General features: G+C 34.9%; 1 protein-coding gene across 7 annotated transcripts in view; it reads left to right on the top strand.

The window, feature by feature from the left end:
- Positions 1-845: 845 nt before the first annotated feature.
- The window catches only part of TSC1 (TSC complex subunit 1), a 40,305-nt gene continuing 20,988 nt past the window's right edge, over positions 846-20,162 (top strand). Inside the window, exons 1-7 of one of the 7 annotated variants that reach the window (XM_051980239.1) lie at positions 1,164-1,232; positions 10,099-10,161; positions 13,505-13,584; positions 15,916-16,102; positions 16,469-16,572; positions 17,718-17,870; positions 19,947-20,091. In XM_051980239.1, the coding sequence (XP_051836199.1) occupies positions 15,955-16,102; positions 16,469-16,572; positions 17,718-17,870; positions 19,947-20,091 (550 nt within the window). In that variant the 5' untranslated portion in view covers positions 1,164-1,232; positions 10,099-10,161; positions 13,505-13,584; positions 15,916-15,954. Of the gene's footprint in view, positions 1,003-1,149; positions 1,233-1,865; positions 1,969-9,534; positions 9,619-10,098; positions 10,162-13,504; positions 13,585-15,915; positions 16,103-16,468; positions 16,573-17,717; positions 17,871-19,946; positions 20,092-20,162 lie in introns of those variants that run through there. The other 6 variants (XM_051980237.1, XM_051980238.1, XM_051980240.1 and 3 more) reach the window with 6 other exon arrangements.

Raw genomic sequence — 20,162 nt, 5'->3', positions numbered from 1 at the left:
ACATGGGGTGAGTGTGAGGATGACCCAAAGGTTGCAAGCCTTCATAATCATGTGGGTGCTGGTGCCTTCCACAATAATACGGAAGTTTTTGGAAGAAGGAAAGGTTTGGGGGGAAAGATGGGTTCTGTTTTGGACATGTTAGTTTGAGATGTCTCTTGGACATCTAATTGGAGATGCCCAATAGGCAGTTAGTGAAGCATCTCTGACCCAGTCCAGAAAAGAATGGGGCACGAGTCCATAGTACTTAAACACATCAATACACTGAAGGGGAGGACAGGGAAAATTATTTGAAAGGGTTCCTCAAGCTGTAGAAGCTGAACAAGGTATTGGGGCTCTAGTCCCGGTTCTTTTGCTTATGTATTGCACAAGCCTGTATACACCTCTTCTTTTTTCCTCTGTAAAATGCTCCATTTTAAGGGATTGTGAGAAGAATTAAACGGATCATGACTGACAATACCTTTTAAACGTGGAGAGCAGAGATATTTTTGTGCTAGGTGAGCTTTCATTTCCTTTGAGGTTCAAAATCAGGCCTGTAACAAGCAGTGCCTGGCCTGGGTCTTCCCATTCCCTTGGGAACAGGGTCTCAACAAGTAGTCCCCAGGTCCTTTCCAGCCCTAAATCCTACAACGTAGCAGGAAGCAAAAGAGGAAAAAACCAAACAAACAGAATGGCAGAAAATAGCTAAAACCACACCCGGACAGAATGAACATGTTTATCCCTCCTTAGCAGCGCCCCCACCTCGGAAAGAACCAGTCACGTGACACCACTCCCCCCGCCTCCCCGCCCCATTTCTCGTGGCTCCTCCCGCAGCGCCGGCGCTTCTTTCTGCCGCCTTCAAAGTCACAAGACTTTACCGTGGCCTCTTCTTTCAATCCTTCCGCTAGTTCCCGCCCCCCCAGCACACTTTATGCTCACTCTTTAGTTCTCCCAGACACATTCCCATTCCACAGATAGGTATTCTTAACCTTCTGTGGAAAGTTTGTCGCTCGGAGGACGTCCATGGTAAATATCCACAATTAACCGGGTGGGGGGAGGGGGAGCGGGGAAAGGAAGGAGGCGGAGGGGATGGTTCAGCGAGCCGGGGACTCTTTTCTGTGGCGGAAGTCTCCGAGGCTTTTGCAGCACGCGACCGAGAGGGGAGGGGGAGGGGGGCGCTGTACGGCCAAGATGGCGGCGCCCTGTAGGCTGGAGGAGCTGTGAGAGGTAAACAGCCGAGGGGGAGGAGGCGGTGGGTGAGTATAAGGGTGTCGCTCTTCTCCTTCTCACCGGGGATCCCTGGGATGGCCCGCGCTTTGGAAGGCTTGTCGGGAAGGGACCTAGCAGGAGAAGGGGGCGCTGATGCTAGGCGTTTGGGAGCAGGGGGGCTTCATTAGCGACCCCCTCCCTCTTTTCTTTCCTTCTCTCTTTCTCTTTGGGGGCCGGGCCCTGCGGGGACTGGCAGCTCTCTAGGAAGAGGGGGGCGGGCCCCCTGGATTGCTCCTCGGACCATGCCTGATCCCAGGCCCCCCCAATCCCTCAGGCCCGGGTGCCGAGGGGAGCCCTGAGAGGATGGGCCCTCTTCCCTGCACCGCCTCCTCTCCTTCACTTTGTGGGGGTGATAGTTTCCCGGGGGTGGGAGACACTCCACAGCTTCTCTGAGGAGATCAGGGGTCTTGACTCTTTAAGGGAAGATGAGGGGAAAGAGCCGAGGACCCTCTTGGAAGGGTCGAAGAGAGAATGAATGGAGGGAGGTTAAGTGTCCTGTTGCACTTAGTTGAACCTCATTTTCTCTCTTCCTCCTACACTTTGCCTCGGTTGAGATTTATCTTAATTGAGTGCTTTGCACTTTGGGAGCTTCAGCGAATTCACAGGGTTTAAAGCTGGAAGAGACCTTAGAGATCGTCTAGTCTAATCCCTCATTTGTCAAATGAGGAAACTGAGGCCCGAGAGGACAAGTGGTTTTGCCCGTTAATTGATGATGACGTTAAGGTAACTGTCAGAACAAGTAATATTTAAAATGCTATTTGCAGTGACTTCGAACCAACCACAGGTCACCCATTCATTCATTTAAGGGAACAGAGGGTGAAGAGACTTCTTACTGGAGGTGGTTGCTTTATTAAAAAGCACTTTCTTTGCATGCAGTGATAAAGGATTTTACTGTAGTTATCAGTGATTCTTTTCTTTTTCTGGTTCCTAAATGTAGCTCATTCATTCCCTCATGTCCATATTTTATTCTTGTCATTCAGAGGAGATGGAGTTAATCTTTTGGATTTCTCTTTATTTTTTTTTGGGGGGGGGGAGGGAGGGGGGTTCCTTGTTTGTTAACATGAGAAATAAGATACTCCCGCACCAAAAGCATAAAATGACAATATCATCAACATTGTATTATGTGTTATATATGTAAGTATGTAATATGTTGAAAACATCCGGTACCTTTTTAACAGGTTAGCTCTGGATGCCTCCTTTGCCCAGTATTTTATTATACTTATTTGTGCACATGTTGAATACCTCCTATTTAGTTGTAAGAATGGGGATTGTTCTTTTTCTTACTTGTATTCCCATTGCCTAGCAGGTCACAGGCACTTTATAACTGTTGACATGAAGTATAAAGAACTTAATGTAGAAAGGTATATATAAATAGTTCAAATTATTTAGCTTCTATAGATAAGTACCCCAGAGAATGTTTTTCTTCAAGACAAAATAAGCTTTTGTGTTGGACTTTTGATAGTCAAGATAGATAATTGCTATTATATGAAGAATTTTAATTTGAGATATTTTATATTTTGTACTCTTGGGATAAACTTGTAGTTTTCCCAATTCAAACACTTCCTGACTAAAAAGAATTGTTAATTTCAGGAGGCTGCATTAAACCAGAGAACTCTTGATTTATTCAGTGAACACCTGTGATCCTTAAATTGAACATCCCTAAATAAACCTTGAATATGCAAATGGATAAACTGATTTGGGACTGTGTAGGGAAATATACTTTTAACAGTCATGCATCAGGCAAATGAGGCTACTCAACACTGAAACATTCTTTGCTATTGCCCTGGGGAGCTACAGAATCTTCTTATAACCACCTGGTGTAAACTTAAGGGGTATTTATAGTAGATATAAATGGAAAATACCACTTTCTCCATACCTTCGAAAGTTAATATCTTATACAAAACACAAAACAACTATAGTATGTCATTTCTGAGAAGGCAAATGATGTCAGCTTTTCTTGCTTCATGCATTTCTTGGTGGCATGAAGCACATGGTGTGTTTTAAACTCTTAGTTAAAATGCCTTTGTCAGCTTCCTTAACCTGTTCATTCTAGATTTGAGAACTCATAAACTGTCTCATCATGTGAATCATTGAACTCTCACTGACATATCAAAACAGAGTTCTGGTATATATGGTGTATTGGTTATGCAGTGTATTACTAGGAAAGCTTCTGATACTTAAGTGCCTCATTTATGCAGTGAAACTGCACAATTTCATCAGTTAATCAGGGCAAATGAATAACTTCATAGCTTTCCAATAATCCTACAGTGGCAATTTCATGACTTCATTTTCAGTTTGTATTTTCTTTTTATGTAGTTAATCTATATAGTATGGTACTTGGATATAAATACTCAAGAAATCTTAGTTTGATTTTCATTCATTCAGCAAACATTTAATAAGGGACTATTGCATGCAGAGTACTGTGAATGAAGGTTTTTTTTTTTTTTTTTTTTTTTAACTTACCTTAACCTTGGTGTTAGATGGAATCTAACACTATCTCAGATTCCTCTAGGAAATTGCCAAGGTACAATTTTTATTTCCTTGTCACAGTGGACTAAAGCTGTTGTATCTCTTAATAGTGCTATTTTAAGTGCATATATACCTGAGAGTCCTAATCCAGTAGCATACTGGAAACCTTGCAATAAAATAAATCAGTTTATTTTTGAAGGTTATTAAGCTGTGTGAACTTGTTGAATCACCTAACCTTTCCTGGCCTCATCTTTAATAGAAAAGTATTGGACCAAAGAGGTCCCTTTCAGCTCCAAGATTCTGTGATTTTAATTTTTTTCTGAAATTGGAACTTTTGCTATAACTCACACATAGCAATTATCTCCTGATTCCCTGCCTTTTCATGGGCTCCCTTTCATTTTGATATATTCTTCCTCCTCATTGCCTGTCTTCACCAATTTCTTTCTACTCAGCTCAAATCCTGACTTCTTTAAGAAGCCTTTCCTGGTCAATTTCCATACCACCCTAATGTCTTTTCTTTGAGGTTACTTCCAGTTTATCTTGTCTATTTCTTCTGTGTACAGTTATTTGCATATTGTCTTTCTCGCCAGAATATGAGCTCTTTGACAACAGAAACTGTTTTGCTTTTGTATCCTTAATACTTAGTACGTTGCAAGATATAGTAAGTGCTTAATAAATGCTTCTTGAATTCTTGACTTGAAGTCCCCACTTCTGGCTTGCCTCATCAAAATGCTAATAGATTTATAATATTTAATCTAGACTTTACTTATTGGCGATATTTTTATATATTTAATAGCTTAGAAAAATTCACTCTTCTGAACTTCTATAAAATCTTGTTGCTTAACTTTTTTTCTTACTAATTTGTGAATTCCTTTTAGTCCTTTCTTTAGTATATTCTTTTAGTATATTTTTTAAGGGACTGATTGCTTTTTCATAGGAATTAGGAGTATAATTATATGTGAGAAGTGCTTATAAGAATAGTTTCCTTTTTCATACTTAAGTACTCAAAAGTTAATACAATGCAGTTTTTAAAAATCTGAATTAGAAGAGTCATCAGAAGTCATCTCGTCTTTCTTTGGTTTCTGAAAAGCTATGCCTTTTATGATATACCCTAATTGCCTTTGCTCAAATACCTTAAGTGATGGAGACCATTCCCTCGTAAGGCATCCCATCTCTAATTGTTATGGAATTTCTTTTACTAGGAAGAAATCTGCCTTCTGTGACTTCTCTCCTTCTCCCTTACTCTCCGGAAGAGTTGATCATAGTTCTGACTTCTGAGGCCAAACAAAAGAAATTGGCCCCCAACCCCCACTCTTTTTTTTCCCCCTCATATAGCTTTTCAAATATTTGAAGAAAGAAATAATCATTTCCTTGAATCTTCTAAGCGAAACGTCCCAAAGTTCTTTAATAGCTCCTCATATGGCATGTGTGGTTTTGAGTTCCCCCATCTTTCTGGTTATTTTGTAGCTTGTCAGTGACCTTCCTAAAATCAGATTTCCACAATGAGCCAAAATGTAGCCCAAATGACTTGCTGGACAGAGGTATATGACTTTCATTTTATATCAACGGGCACAGAAGCAAAAATGAGCAAGCCTGATCCCAAACGATGTTATGTTTGCCAGTTTCCAGTTAATTTTAATAGCTCTTGGTTATTTCAAGATAATAAAATAAGTGAAAAATTAGCCTTTGTAAACCTCTAGAATCTAAATGCTATTAAGTTAGTAGTCATTGCTAATTATCAATAAAAATTCATAAAATCATGTTCTTTACTCATGTAATCCTGTCTTTTGCTGTATAGGGGTCTCAGTGTCAATAAAAGGCAGAAGAGGGAGTCATAAAGTAAAGAGTGCTTCTGTGTCAGATGAGTGAGGAGGGCATTCATCATTGCATTTCCATATTCTCCTCTTAAAGACATTACTTGGACAAATGCCAGGCATGATAGTTATTCAAACCCATTGGTAAGGGTCTTATAAAGCAAATAGAATGATGACTTAATAATAATCTCATCTTGTGTTTGAGCAACAAGGTGCATTTTGGATGTTCATGTATCAGATCTGGTATGGGAGAAGATAAAAGATAAATAGCAACAGACTAAAGGAATGTGTTCAGGCATACTATAATCCATAACTACTTGCTTTGACTTGAGCTGTTCACATAGTGTAATGTAAAGATACAGAAGTGTATTCATATTATATTATTATAGTCATTTTTAGAAGTAAAGTTTTCTAATGCTTTAGATTAAAGAAGCAAGTATACTTTGTACTCCTAATGCATCTTTTTAGTAATAACTTCTGTTATAATATTTTTTTAAAAAATTGGTAAGCTTTGATAAGTATAAATTAATTTCTTGAATGACTACCAGACTAGAAAGTCCCCAGTTGGTTTGTAGCTGGTATCTTTCTTATAAAGATGGCCTATGGACTACCATGACTAAACTGTTTTGCTTAAGTCCATAGCCTAAAAGATGAATTCATTCTTCTCTGGCAATTAATTTTTTTGTTATTCTCCTTATTTTTAAACATGGTGCCACTTAAAAATCATATTTTTTAATACTGAAGAACTTCGGTATCTGACTTTGGAGAATAGGATCTGTTTCACAGCTTCTAAATAATTGTCAAATTTTGCAGTACACTGATGAGGAAAACCAATACATTTTTTGGCGTATTTGAATGTTATAGGATAACTCTTCAAGATTTATACAATATTGAGTTTCTTCTTTGTTTAAACCTAAAACCAAGCATTTATCTTAGTATTTCCTGTATCTTGCTTTACTTTATTTCTTTAGTGGTCATTAACCTTGGCATCCATGGTACTTCCCAAGTATATGTTCAACATGCTGATGAAATGACAAGTTACATTTCTGATCCCATGGATATCCTATAAGATCTCCAGGATTTCTTATGTCTGACTCAGGGAAGACAATGCTAAATAAATCTTTCATACAATAGTCATCTATCTTCTGTGTGTGTGTGTGTGTGTGTGTATGTGTGTGTGTATCTATGTTTCGGGGGAGGGAGAAATAAGAAAGAAGAGATGAAATATTCTGAATTGACAATGCTGAGTAATAGTATTGTCAAAACTGTTGAGTTTCTGCCTCTTGAGACAGTTGATTGGAATGTATTTCTGAATTCACAAAACAGGGAGCAAAGCTGTATCTGATTACTGGACCAAAGTGGCATGTATACTGTTGAACCTAGAAATTAGTCAATTGAAGCTCTCTACTGCCCCTTTTAATGTGACCTTGGAAGGTAGTACAGCTGAAAAGACAACACATGACCATAGACTTTGGCAGGTTTAACTAACAGCTGTTTTTCTTCCTGGCAAGTAGTGTCCTCTTTTTTTCTTCCTCTCTTTTTCCTAGATCATTCAGTGCTGTTCAAGATACTTGGTATCATTGAGAATATAATCAGGGCAAATGATAGCATATGCTTTTGCTTTTTTTTGGCTAAAGAAAAATATGAGGGAACTTTGTACACACTGTGCAACACAAATAACCATAGTATATCCAAATTTGCCTTGATCTTTAATAAAAGTATTAACATAATAGAGTAACTTTATCTTCTTTTCCATTGTATTAATACTTTAACCCATTTCATCAAGTGAATAGCTCTTTAATATTTATATTCAGCAAGAGAGTAGAAACAGTTTTGGGGAAGGATAAAGTTCATATTTATAACTTGTATTTTTATTTGTAAAACCAGTCCCAGACTACCTCAAAGTGATTTTTTTTAAGTACTGTTAACTTTGACAAATAGCTCTTTCTAGGGAAAATATGAAACTTCCCCAAATCCTGAGAGTTCTAAGGCAGGATTTCCACATAGAATACTTTTAAGGGCATTTTAGGTCCTTTTTTCAACTGCAGATGATAACTGATAGGTTCAAATTCATAGCTATTACTTATGCACTTGAAAAATCCAGGGCTATCTCCAGTCATCTTGATCCAGATGACTCTGGAGGGGAAAGTAAGGCAAGTAACTTGGCACAGTTCTCCCTCAGTTAAATTCCATTCACTTGAATGTCATGGTATCATTTCCTTGTTGTCATGGTCTTCTTTAAGAATGAAGGACAAACAACAATCTTGTAGATAAGGATGTAGGAAAAAACTTTACAAGTTCATACTATGATGTGGTGGTACATGCCTACAATTCCTAATTTGGGGAAAAGTTGATATGTTATTTGAACTTGGAATTTTGAGTGGTACTTTCAGCCTACACTAAAGAGAAAACCCAATTTCAAAAAAAAAAAATTCATACTAAGGTCACATATGAATAGCTTAGAATTCATATCTACCCTGTGTTCAGATATGAAAACAATCCACTCATGAACCCTAGAAATGAAACCCATATGAGATTGTTTTGAAAGTATATAACTTGTTGCTCTTCCCCAATCCATTCCAGCCTCTCCTTTTTTTTTGTTTTGCTTTGCTTACATCTTTGATTATAGCTTCATATTTTAAATTATAATATTGTTGTCTTCTAAGTAAAATACAAGTTTCTGAGGGCACAGACAGTATATCACGTTGTCTTTTTTCCCCCAAATCCCTAAGATCCAGCTCAGTGTCTTGCATGTATTAGGCAGTCAATAAGGACTTCAGGGATTCTTCACTTGGAGTTCATGAATTTTTTCTTAAAATCTGTAACTATCCCATTATAGTTAACTTCCTTTGTGATTCTTTGTATTTTTTAATGCATTTAAAAACATTTGAGAAGGGTCTGTAAGCTTTGTTAAACTTCTAAAGGGGTCCATGACACAAAAAAGGTTAAGAACTCCTGAAATAGTTGTTTTCTTTTTGAAGTTAATTTCTATAATTCACCAATTCAACAAATTGAGTGCTTGTTCTGTTACATACCATGAGGAATTCAAACATTGGCAACATCTCTGACTTTTGAAACTTATTCTTGTAGAGCAAAGTAAGGCATTGATTATTATACAGAATGTAATGTGAATGTACAGTAGGTGCAACAAGGGATGTAAAAATTAAAAGGAAGAAGAGATTGCTAGAAGGAAGAAAATCAAGAAAAGCTTTGTGGTAAAGATGACATTTGAGCTAGGCCTTAAAATATAGGTAGAAGTTAGAATGTAAAGGACATTTTTAGGTAGAGGAAACTACATTAAGAAAATAAGGAAAGAGCAGAAATTGATCGTGGTGGATAGTTCCAGTGGAAAGTTTTAGGAGAATACGTGGTTAGGATTGTAGGAGAGAAAACTGGAAAAGATTTGGGTGTGGTATATGAATAATCATCACAATTATCCTTCTGTTGCAAATTTTTTAGGTTGATAATATGGATTGGGAATAAATATAAATTAGGGAATCTATATGACTCACTAAACTAAGTAGCTAAGCTTCTTAAAAGACTTGAAGTCTTGTATGCTAATCCAAGTTATCTACTTGGTTTAGAGACCTTGGTTTAGGTCCTTCTAAATGTTTGTCTAACCTACTGAAATGGACTTACTTCATAGCTTTGTAGAATAATTTCTGCACATAATGTACTAATAGAGAATTGTTCCTTTGATTATCAGAAAATGTCTGTACAACCTTGATGTACAATCTTTTCTATCAACTGGATTAATAAAGTTAAATTGATAAAAGATCAACAGTCTAATTTTGACTAAGATTGGCTATTTTTTAAATAACTCAGTTGCTTCTAACTTACTGGTCTTCATTACTAGCTAAATAGAGAATATTATTCATAGAGCCACACTTTCAGTGGTTTAATTCATATTAAATAAATATACACCAAATAAGCTTTTGCCCTTCTGCTTCATAGGCTATTTCTGTCCTCCCTGAACTTGCCTTAAGATACCTGCATTACAGTCTGGTGGGTATAGTGCCTCAGTCAAAATCCTCACTCTTCACTGTGCCAGACATCAGAAGTGAGAGCCCCTCAGGGCTTAACTCATTTGGTAAGTGGTGAGATGGGGGAGAGGAGGAGGGGAGAGAAGATAAGTCAGCAATGTGACATGAGAGGACAAAACATTAATAATCTTAGGAGAAGTAAAATCTAGATCAAAGGAAACATAGGTTCTATCACACTCTACATTGGCAAGACAGTATTTTAAGCTTTAAACAATTTAGACTGTCCTATTTTAGGAAGGTCTAGATTTTGTCCAAAGAAAAATCATAGGAGCATTGAAGGGTCTGGAAAACATGTCAAATAATGAATGGTTGCAGGAACTCAGAATATTTAGTCTGGATGAGAGGAAACTGGAGGCAAGGAGGGGGGCACAATAATTGATTTCTACTCTTTAGAAGGCTGTCACTTGAAGTTTTAGACTTAGTTGAGTAGATGACTTCTAAGGTCCCTTCCAACTCTAATATTCTGTGAGCATATTATATTATAAGATTAGTTTTGTATACTTATGTAGTGTTTTCTTTTTCTTTAGAGATCATGAAAGACACCAGTTTGACAGCACTGGAAACTGAAGTATTTATTGTCCATAGAACAGGTAGAGCATAATATCTTATGTTTTGTCCTTCTCATTTGGGGTAAATGAGGGCACAGTGCTTAATGTCAGTTTTGGCTCAATTCCTCCACTAAGGGGGAGTATATTTTACATTTTAGACATTATCTTAGAGGTGATTATAGTCTTAATTATCTTATATCTGATCTAATTCTGCTGACCATTTTAGTAAGAGTATCATCTGTAGCAGAATAGTGTGTATATATTTTGAGGAGCTGAGAAGGAAATTGTATCTGGCATGAATATTCATGCTGTTAATTAGCTAATATAAGTCATTCTGTAGTGTTAATGTTGTGACATTTATTACCTTCATATAAGTAAGCTCTGGTGGATAGTGATGAACTTATGAGGTAATAAGCTTGTTATTACCTTAGTAATTTCTGCTCTTTATATATATTTTGCAGATTGTAGACTAAGAAAAGTGCTGTGGTATAGTGAAATGAACATTGGATTTTGAAATAGGGGATAGGTTCAAATGCCATCTCTTAGTACTAGTTAGATCTTTCCAGGCCTCAGTTTCCTCATTTGTAAAATGAAGAGGTTGGGCTAGATGGCATCTGAGATCTTTTCTACCTTAAAATTTGTGATCCTATGAAAATCTTTGCTTTTGAGTAGTTTTCAGTTATGTTCCCTCCTTCGTGACTCCATTTGGGATTTTTTGTTTTGTTTTGTTTTTTGACAAAGATACAGGAGTGGTTTACATTTCCTTCTCATTTTACAGATGAGGAAACTGAGACAAATAAGATTAAGTGATTTCCTAGAAAGTGTCTGTCCCCAGATTTGAACTCAGGAAGTTGAGTCTTCCTGACTCTAGGTTGGCATTCTATCCACTATGACACCTAGCTGCCCCCTTTGAAAATCGATGAAAACATTTCACTTTTTTGTCAAAGAAACTTCTCTAAGTTTTGTCATTTCCATTTTCAAGCCTCTTTCTCTTCTGTGATTCAGAAAAAGACATCTTCTACTAGTTGAGACTGATGTTCACAAACAGATTGGCTACAAAGTGTTGAATTTTTCAGTCAGAGAAATTCTTGAAATCATTATAGAGCTGTGGAAAGGCTGAAGTCTAAATCAGTGAAGAGAGAGTTCATAACAAAATCAAATTTTTAAAGTATTAAGAATGCTAATAGAAATTGTATCTGAATATTCAACAAGGTGACAAATAACTAACTTAAAACTCAATCCATTTTTCCATTTAATTTACAGAGAACATTTGGCCCGAATGCTTTAATTTTTAGCTTTAATTCTTTTGGGATGGGAAAAATCAGATTTCTAAAAATTGAATGAAAAAGCACCAAAAAGAAATTCATTAACAAATTTGTATTTGGATACCAGCTATATATCTAGTTAGATATTAGATAGATAGAGTTTATATAGAAAATAATTTCTAACTTTTAGTTTGCAATTTGAATAGGTAAACAAGATAAATAGCCACCCACCCATATCCACACAAAAAAGTACATAGTAAACTGCATTATATAATAGCAAATGGAAATTCAGACAGTAAATGTTTTATAAAAGTATAAAATGGTTGTGATGGAGTACATTGTAGGGAAATCAATTGAAGGAGGGCTTTGAGAATGAGGTGGAAAGCGGATATATTTAAAATAATAGCTAAATAGCTAACATTTATTTAGTAGTTTAAGGTTTGCAAAGAGGATATATTAAAAATAGTGCTTTAAAATTTACAAAACACAAATATCTCATTTCATTAAAATTTATCTAAAATGATTCAATTTTTCTTGTGCAGTAAGATAACTATATAGATATGTATACATATATTGGATTTAACATATATTTTAACATATATTGGAATACCTGCAATCTAGGGGAGGGGGTGGGGGAAAGAGGGGAAATTCTGGAACAGAAGGTTTTGCAAAGGTCAGTGTTGAAACATTACCCATGCATATGTTTTGCAAGTAAAAAGCTATAATAAAAAAAATTATCTAAAATCAGTTTCTAATTAGAAAACTTCTATGAGTAGGAAGCTCAGTTACACTTGACTTTTTAACCTAGCTGTTGATCTCTCAGGAGCAAAAAGGAACATTTTGAAAGAAATTAAGTGACCTAAAAAACTTTATAGACAACAACAGGAGTTGTGTTTATCTTCTTAGAACTGTTTTAAACACCTCTCTTAAGCAGAACTTCTACCCTACTTTTAACTTTACCTTCCTTCTCTTAAAGTTTGGGTGGAGTTGTTTCTTTTCTAGTCTAAATTATATATGTAGGGCAACAACATTTGTGTTAGTACAATGTAGATCAGTAAAATATCCTAGTTATTTTTATGTATACAAGTGTTAGCTGAGGCTAAGTGTTAGAGATAATGCACATGATCTTCACATCTTTTTTACTCAGGACTTAAAAATAAGACCTGAACCTAAGTGCAAGGGGTCTGTTCCTGTAGACATTGTGAATATGTAGTAGATGGAGGCTACTTGAGTTGAACAGAATGCTGTAATTAGATGAGCTAAGTGTTCAGAAATAATAATATAACATTGTCAGATTTTCCAAGTTAATCACTTACCTGCAACTTTGACTATTAAAGTGTACCTAAAATACTTTTAACACTGTTTTCAGATATGTAAACACATTACTAACCTAGAATCTAGATTTTTGGCGTCCCCTGTATTCTAACTCCAAGTTGGTGTTCTCTAACAGCTGAGAGAGGTTTATTGATCTGAAAGAATATTTCATATACATACATACACACATATTTCTTGATTTACTGTTGGGTTATTCATGATATATAGCCATTTTCTTTTGAACTACTAGTATCTTATTATTTAATTATAAGTGGTTAAGAGTACAGGTGTCATTGTATTTGGGTACTAGACTTTAGTATCCTTCAATTATGGAATTCTTAAATAAGGTAAAAATCTTGATCAAGTCACAAGTTACTTGTTATGTTGTCTTTTTTTCAATCTCTAAGACTTAGCATATACTCAGTAGCTATGAGAAGAAGTTTATTAAAATATAATAAAGCCCTTCATTTTCAGGGATATAAATATTATTATAAAAATAAATAATTATTGTTTGTGGGGTTTAATGGAATGGGCATCCTGTTTAGAGTCTAAAGACCTTCCATTTCCTGTTCTGTCTCTTCTGTAATTCTCAACTTTTCTTTTCTGTAAAATAAAAGGTTTAGACTATATGACCTATAAAGTGCTTTTCATTTTTAAAATCCTTCAGGTCTATAGTCATCAGTTTTTAAGTTTAAAGGCCTTGAAATACCAGGCTTTTTTGTATGATCTGTGAATTACAGATTCTTGTGTGACCAGGGCATTTACCAATCAGCTTTTTGAAATACTGTATGCTTTTGACTTCACAGGGAAATTCAGCTGATTTTTATACTAATTTTTTATTAAGACAGAAAAGAAAATTCACCTTTTTCCTTGGTTACTATACTCTGTAAGTATTTTGGACTTAAAAGTTTTATTGGCTGGCTTTGTTTACTTTATTGAAATGCTCAGCAGATGTTCTGCTTTTAAAGTTAGTATCTGAGAATGCAGAAATGGGACCAAAACCAAAAAGAGCATTGTATTCTTTTAAGGGATTCAGCAATGTAAATTTGTGTTTGTAGCATTTAGAATCAGAGATGCATAAAGTTTAGATATTTATGCTTTGAAAAATTTGAAGGCCAAGAAAATCTTCTGATTTAGTTATATTTTGGGATTAGCTAGCAAGATTAGATGCCTACTAAGATTATCTGGTATTCTTAAACTTCATTTCTAAAAGTTGTTTATCCAAATTTCAGTAATCTTTGTACTATTACTTAAGATACTTTGAAATGACTATTACATGGCACAGCATTTATCCCTGGCAACTAAACATGCAGTCTTATAAATGCTGTACCCTCAAAATTTAATATTATGGTGATGAAGCTCTTGTTTCTTTTTTGAGTAAATCTCAGGATTATTTTCCAGTTAGTGTACTGGATTTGATGGTGTCCATTGGTTTGCTCAGTGCTGTTACTGACTTAATTTTGTATTGTAATTCTATCATCCTTAAATTAGATTTGAGAACATCTTTTTTATATGAGAAATTAAAAGGAAATGCTGTCAATTTTGTTCTTCTGAATATGTTCAGTCCTAAAGCACAGAGAAATATTAGCAAAACCCTAAACAAAGATGGCAAGCATCCAGTTATCTTGCCTACTATAGTCAAGGCTAACTGATTTGAACTACCCAGCTTGTTTCTAAGTTTGTAGATTTTTTTTAAAATTAAAAACTGATCTTTTCATGCTTTACCCAAGTGCTTGTTTTGGTGAAAGCAAAAATAAGTACCCATTTCAGAAATTTCTAGAAGACTTGAGTAAGATTTTTTTTTTCCTTGGCTCCTGAATTATGCTTTTTTGGCAACTCTTTCCAAGTCTCCCGTGTAACATTTCAGAATAGAAATGAGTGACCTAGAAGTTATGTAAGTCTTATACTCCATTTATAATGGAGTTATTGCTTTTTTAGAACCATTTCTGCAATGGAGTCTTAAAAAAATTGATTATCTAATATAATGATTTAAGGCTTTGTGATTACTGTTTCTAGGTGGGTTTACATTTTTTCCCATATCTTGATTTGTAGTCAAGAACACATCTAAATATTTTAATTGACTTTTTGGCTTCTAAGCTTTTTTTTTTTTTTCAGAGGAGCAAACCAATGAGTGTCACAAGGTTTTTGCTTAAAAATTTAAAGAATTTGGGCTCTTGGATTAAGTCATTGCAATGGAATACTACATTAATTGCAGTAATTATAACTGTTTTACAACTTAATGTTAAAATCAGATGATATTGAAAGAAACTTGTTAACATTTTAGCCATTTACTTTTGGCTAATTTAGAGAATCATTGCAATATATGGTGGCTATATTTTTATTATTAACAAACCTGTATGAGATGAAATAATTGGTACCAGACAGCTTTAAAGATTAAAGCAGGCACGTATGATTATAGATATTTGTAGTGACTCCTATAATATGTCTTTTATGTGTTCTACTTTTGATAAGGTATGAATATTGAAATTTTCTCACCTTCTTGTCTTATCTCCTTTGGCCAGCAGCAGATGTGTTTGAGAGGACTGAAGAGGTTTAAGGGAGGGAAATACGAGGTGTGAAAAAAATTGTGTAGGCTCAGTTAATTTGAGATTATGGTCTCCGTAGCATTAGTGTTCTAATCAACATGAACCCAAGCACAGATGCTAAAATAGATATTAAAGGAAAATTTGTTGTTGTTGTTCAGTCATTTATCAGTATTGTCAAACTATTCATGACCCCATTTTGAGGTTTTCTTGGTGAAGAAAGTAGAGTGGTTAGCCATTTTCTACTCTAGCTCATTTTCACATGAGGAAACTGAGGCAAATAGGATTAAGTTACGTGTCTACGGCACATGACTCTTAAGTGTCTGTGACTGTATTTGAACTCAGGAACATAAGTCTTCCTGACTCTAATCCCAGTATTCTATCCACTATACAACCTAGTTGTCCAAGGGGAAATTTGTCCATTTATAAATTTCTGTTGTCAGTAACTCACTATTCTAAAAACACTAATGGTGTTTTTAGTTATTTCTTTAACTAGAATTAATAATTTGGTCATATAATTGACAAGAATGAAATCACATAGATCTTAGTGTCATGTGAAAAAGTGATTATAGTTTTTTTCTTCTCTACTTTGTGTTTTAATAATCATTTGGGAATGTGGAGCTAGTGGGCAGTGGTACTATTACCGTATGAATGGTTTTCTCTTTTTTCCGCAGTCTGGTAGAGGTACAAATGAAGAACCTGTGGAAATTTTAATGTGTGTACCAAAACTAGCAAGAGCACATACATATAAGATAATGGCACAGCAGGCAAATATTAGTGAACTCCTCTCCATGCTGGATTCCTCAACTCTGGGTGTGTTAGATGAAATAACAACTGTCTTTAAAGAGAATCTCAATTCTGGTAAGTAGCCAATGTGAATAGTATAGTTTTTTGTTTATTCCCACATTCATTTTTTAACGCTAATCTGGAGAAAACACCCTATCTCTAAAATCTCTATTATAAACTTAGGATCTTTATGGATTTAGGCTATGGGGGAAAACAATTAAACACTTATTCAATTCAGAGTTTAAAAAAACTAGAAATTGGTTTATGACCTGAATTGAAGTAGGATAAATTTCATACAATTTTAGATGATAACTTGCCACAAAGTTTTTCATGCAACTTAAATATAGACTAAAGTGTATTTCACATTGGAAGATACTGAAATATATATTTAAGGTATTTAAGAAAGAAAGCCATATTTAAATCATATTTCTATTTATTTAGACCGTGGTCCTATGCTTGTAAACACATTGGTGGATTATTATCTGGAAACCAATTCTCAACAGGTATTACGCATCTTGACTACATTGCAAGAGCCTCATGATAAGGTAATTTCTTTATATTTGATGGTAGAACATTGATGAAATTATAAAATAATGATGTAATTTTTAGATGGCATAGTGGATTGAGTGCTGGGCTTGGAATCAGGAAGACCTGAGTTCAAATCCAGTCTCTGATACTTACCAGCCATACAACCATGGGCAAATCACTTAAGTTCTTTTTGCCTCAGTTTTCTTATCTGTAAAATAAGGATGATAATAATAACATCCACCTCCCAAGGTTGTTTTGAGGCTCAAATGGAATAATAATTGTAAAGCACCTTAGCACAGGGTCTGGCATGTAATAAAGTACTATATAAATGTTTGCTGTTATTGTCATCGTTATTGTATTCAATACATTAAATGTTTCACATTAGGCATATCACAAAGCTCTGCAACTTATGTCCAATATAACTACCTATAAGAATAACTTTTTAATGTAAATTTATCAAAAAGTTATCTAAAAGCATTTAAAATGCACTATACTTTTGGAGGAATCTTGTAAATCTGTGAAAAATAAATCATCTTTTTGTAAATTCAGTTTTTCATAATTTTGTATGCAAAGATTCTTATCTGAGAAAAACCTATAAATGCATTTAATCTGTGATATCATTTGTTAAACCTGGTGCCAAAGGATAGGATAGCAAAGGAGGATTCTGCTGTATCAATACCTATTTCCCCTTTCTTTGGTTGGGAGAATATAAAAATCTTTTTTGTATTCATAAAATTTGGAACTTTGTGATTTGGAGTGTGCGAATACTTTATAATTCTTTCTAAAGAATTCTAATAATGTGCTACTTTTGTCAGTTTTTGCTGGAGAAATTTTATATTTTTGTCATTTTTGTTTATTTCTTCTGATTCATGGTGCTTGTTTGGGGTTAAAATATGACATAAGTCCCCGAAATAAAAGTTAAAAAAAAGATACTTTTAATCATGTCTCTGTTGTGGTCTCTTCTCTCTCTGTATGTGTCTGTCTCTCTCTCTCTCTCTCTCTTTTTTTTTTTTAATCTTTTTCAGCTTTTGCATCAAAAAACAAGTTAGAATGATTTAGACACTTGAAGACTGCAAATAAGAATCCATCCTTTTCTAATAGTGTTACATGTATTAGTTCTTGCCTAAATGAATGAAATAAACTTTGTCTTTTCCATTTTTAGCACCTCATGGACAAAATTAATGAATATGTGGGCAAAGCTGCTACTCGTTTACCCGTCCTCTCCTTACTGGGGCATGTCATAAGACTGCAGCCCCCATGGAAGCATAAGCTCTCTCAAGCGCCTCTCTTGCCTTCTTTGCTTAAGTGTCTCAAGGTAGGCATTCTAAAGATTTGAATGATTTGTTTGATGAGCTTAGTTTCTGAAATACTGAACTTTCTGGAACCAGTGAGCTTGTTAATTATAATAAGTAAGGAAGGCAATGTAGTTGAAAGCCTTCTGGAGTTGGTCAGAATTTGATCTTCGTTCCATTTCTGTTATTAATGAAACAAGTCCTTCACCTCCATAAGCTTTAGTTTTTTTAGCTGTATAAAGGCAGTATCTGTCTTATTTCAAGGGACTTTTCAGTTTAAATAAAAATGCATAAAGTAAACCATAAAGTGCTATGAAAATAAGTTTTTATTTTAAGCCAGACTGTTCTTTAAGATTCAACAGTTTTGTTCAGGTATCCTATAATACATGACTTGTGCTCATTGAATTTTTTGATACCTGGAATACTATGGATGTTTGATGTCTGTTACAGTAAAGTACAGCACAGTAAAACTTATTAGGTATCTCTGTTCAAAAGTGTATAACTTTAAGGCAGTTTTTAAATTGTATACTCTTTAAATTGTTAAAAATTGGCTGGTTAGCCTACTTTTTTTCCTTGTATTAAAATAACACTTTTATCTAGATGTTCTGTTGAGTTAACTATAAAATAGTTTAAATCTTATTCTAGTGTTTGCTGTATATTCAGAACTTGGTTGATTATGCATGCTTTATTTTTATTCACATTTGTTAATTGCATGACTTGATGAATTTTAGCATATCTTCTTAGATGCACAAAGAAGCATTTTGTAACCTAGATAAGACTGTGGAAAAACATATTAATATCTCTCTGATAATAGAAGACTTAGGGGCTTTAGATGAGACATTGTGGTATAGTACAAGGAGCCATGGATTTGAATCTAGATTTGAATCCTGGTTTTATCACTGCTTATTGGCCATGAACACTCACTTAACCTTTCTGGTCCTTAGTTTCTTTTCTGCAAAATAAAGGATTGGTACTAAGTGATCTCTGAGCTCTGGATCCCTGGGTTCTCTATATTTATGATTCTATAAATAAAAGCTACAAATTTTAAAAATGCAATTCAAAGGGCAGCTAGATGGTGCAGTGAATAGAGTACCAGTCCTGAATTCAGGAAGATCTGTGTTCAAATTCGGCCTTCGATACTTAACGCTGTGTGACTCTGGGCAAGTCATTTAACCCCTATTGTCTCACCAAAACAAAACAAAGCAAAATGCAATTCAGGATTTTTAGTATGATAGAGAACTTTAGATTTCTTAGTTTTGAACTGATGTCCTTTTATCTAACATTGTTTCTTGAATATTTAGCTTCAGTTACTTGGCAAAGCTTCAGTTATTTGGCAAATCATTTATGTCGTAATCATCTCTCATTTAAGACCCAGTGACTAGCTGGATTCATTTCTTGTGAGTTCAGTTAAGTACTATTCTCTTCTGAGTTATTTGGTGACATAAGAAAACCATAGATTTTTTTTTTCCCCAGAGGTAGCCTTATTCTCCTGATTCATTTTTTTGTGTCTTGATTGGTTTCTTCTTAGATGATCTTCTAATTCAATAGTCTTTTAAATAGAAAAAGTATTTTTTTTCCATAGTGATGAATGACATGGTTATGAATGATAACATTTGCCATTACCAGAGAATGTATAGTAAGAGGACTTCTGCATAGATTAAGATTTCACTGACTAGGAACTAAAATATGTGGACCAACCCTGAGAACAGCATATAATCTAGTTGATGTAACATTGGAAAGGTTTTCTGGTGAAAAGCAAGTTTTTATGCTTTCAACTGAATATCATAAATAGATCTTGAGGAGTTAGAAATTGAAATTCAAACTATATGATATTGCCACATACCCTAAAAGTACAGAGGTGTGTGATGAGAACTTTTAAAAGATTGAGCAACATGGAGCTGTTAAAAAGTTATTTATGTTGAGTCTCTTGTGAGTTTATCTTCAAATCCTTAAGGAAAAGTTTCAAAGCTAATAATGAATGACCTTCTGGTATGAGGTTCATTCATTGAGATTTTCCTCAGTTAGTATGTAGTGCTGATACGAATCTTATTTCTGGCAGGTTGTCTTCACTCTTCTCACTTGGCTTTTCCTCTCTGCAGACTGATACAGATGTAGTAATACTCACAACAGGAGTTTTAGTCTTAATAACCATGCTGCCAATGATTCCACAGTCAGGCAAACAATACCTTCACGACTTCTTTGATGTTTTTGGCCGTCTTTCATCATGGTGCCTGAAGAATCCAGGTAAGATTCTTGCTGAATTGCATATATCAGACACTAGGTGGAGCATAAGAGTTTTTTTTCCTTGTTATTCT

This window comes from Antechinus flavipes, chromosome 2 (assembly GCF_016432865.1).
Source record: "Antechinus flavipes isolate AdamAnt ecotype Samford, QLD, Australia chromosome 2, AdamAnt_v2, whole genome shotgun sequence".
Lineage (NCBI taxonomy): Eukaryota > Metazoa > Chordata > Mammalia > Dasyuromorphia > Dasyuridae > Antechinus > Antechinus flavipes.
Note: the sequence above shows the minus strand (reverse complement) of the source record. Positions and strands in the feature narration are given on the sequence as shown.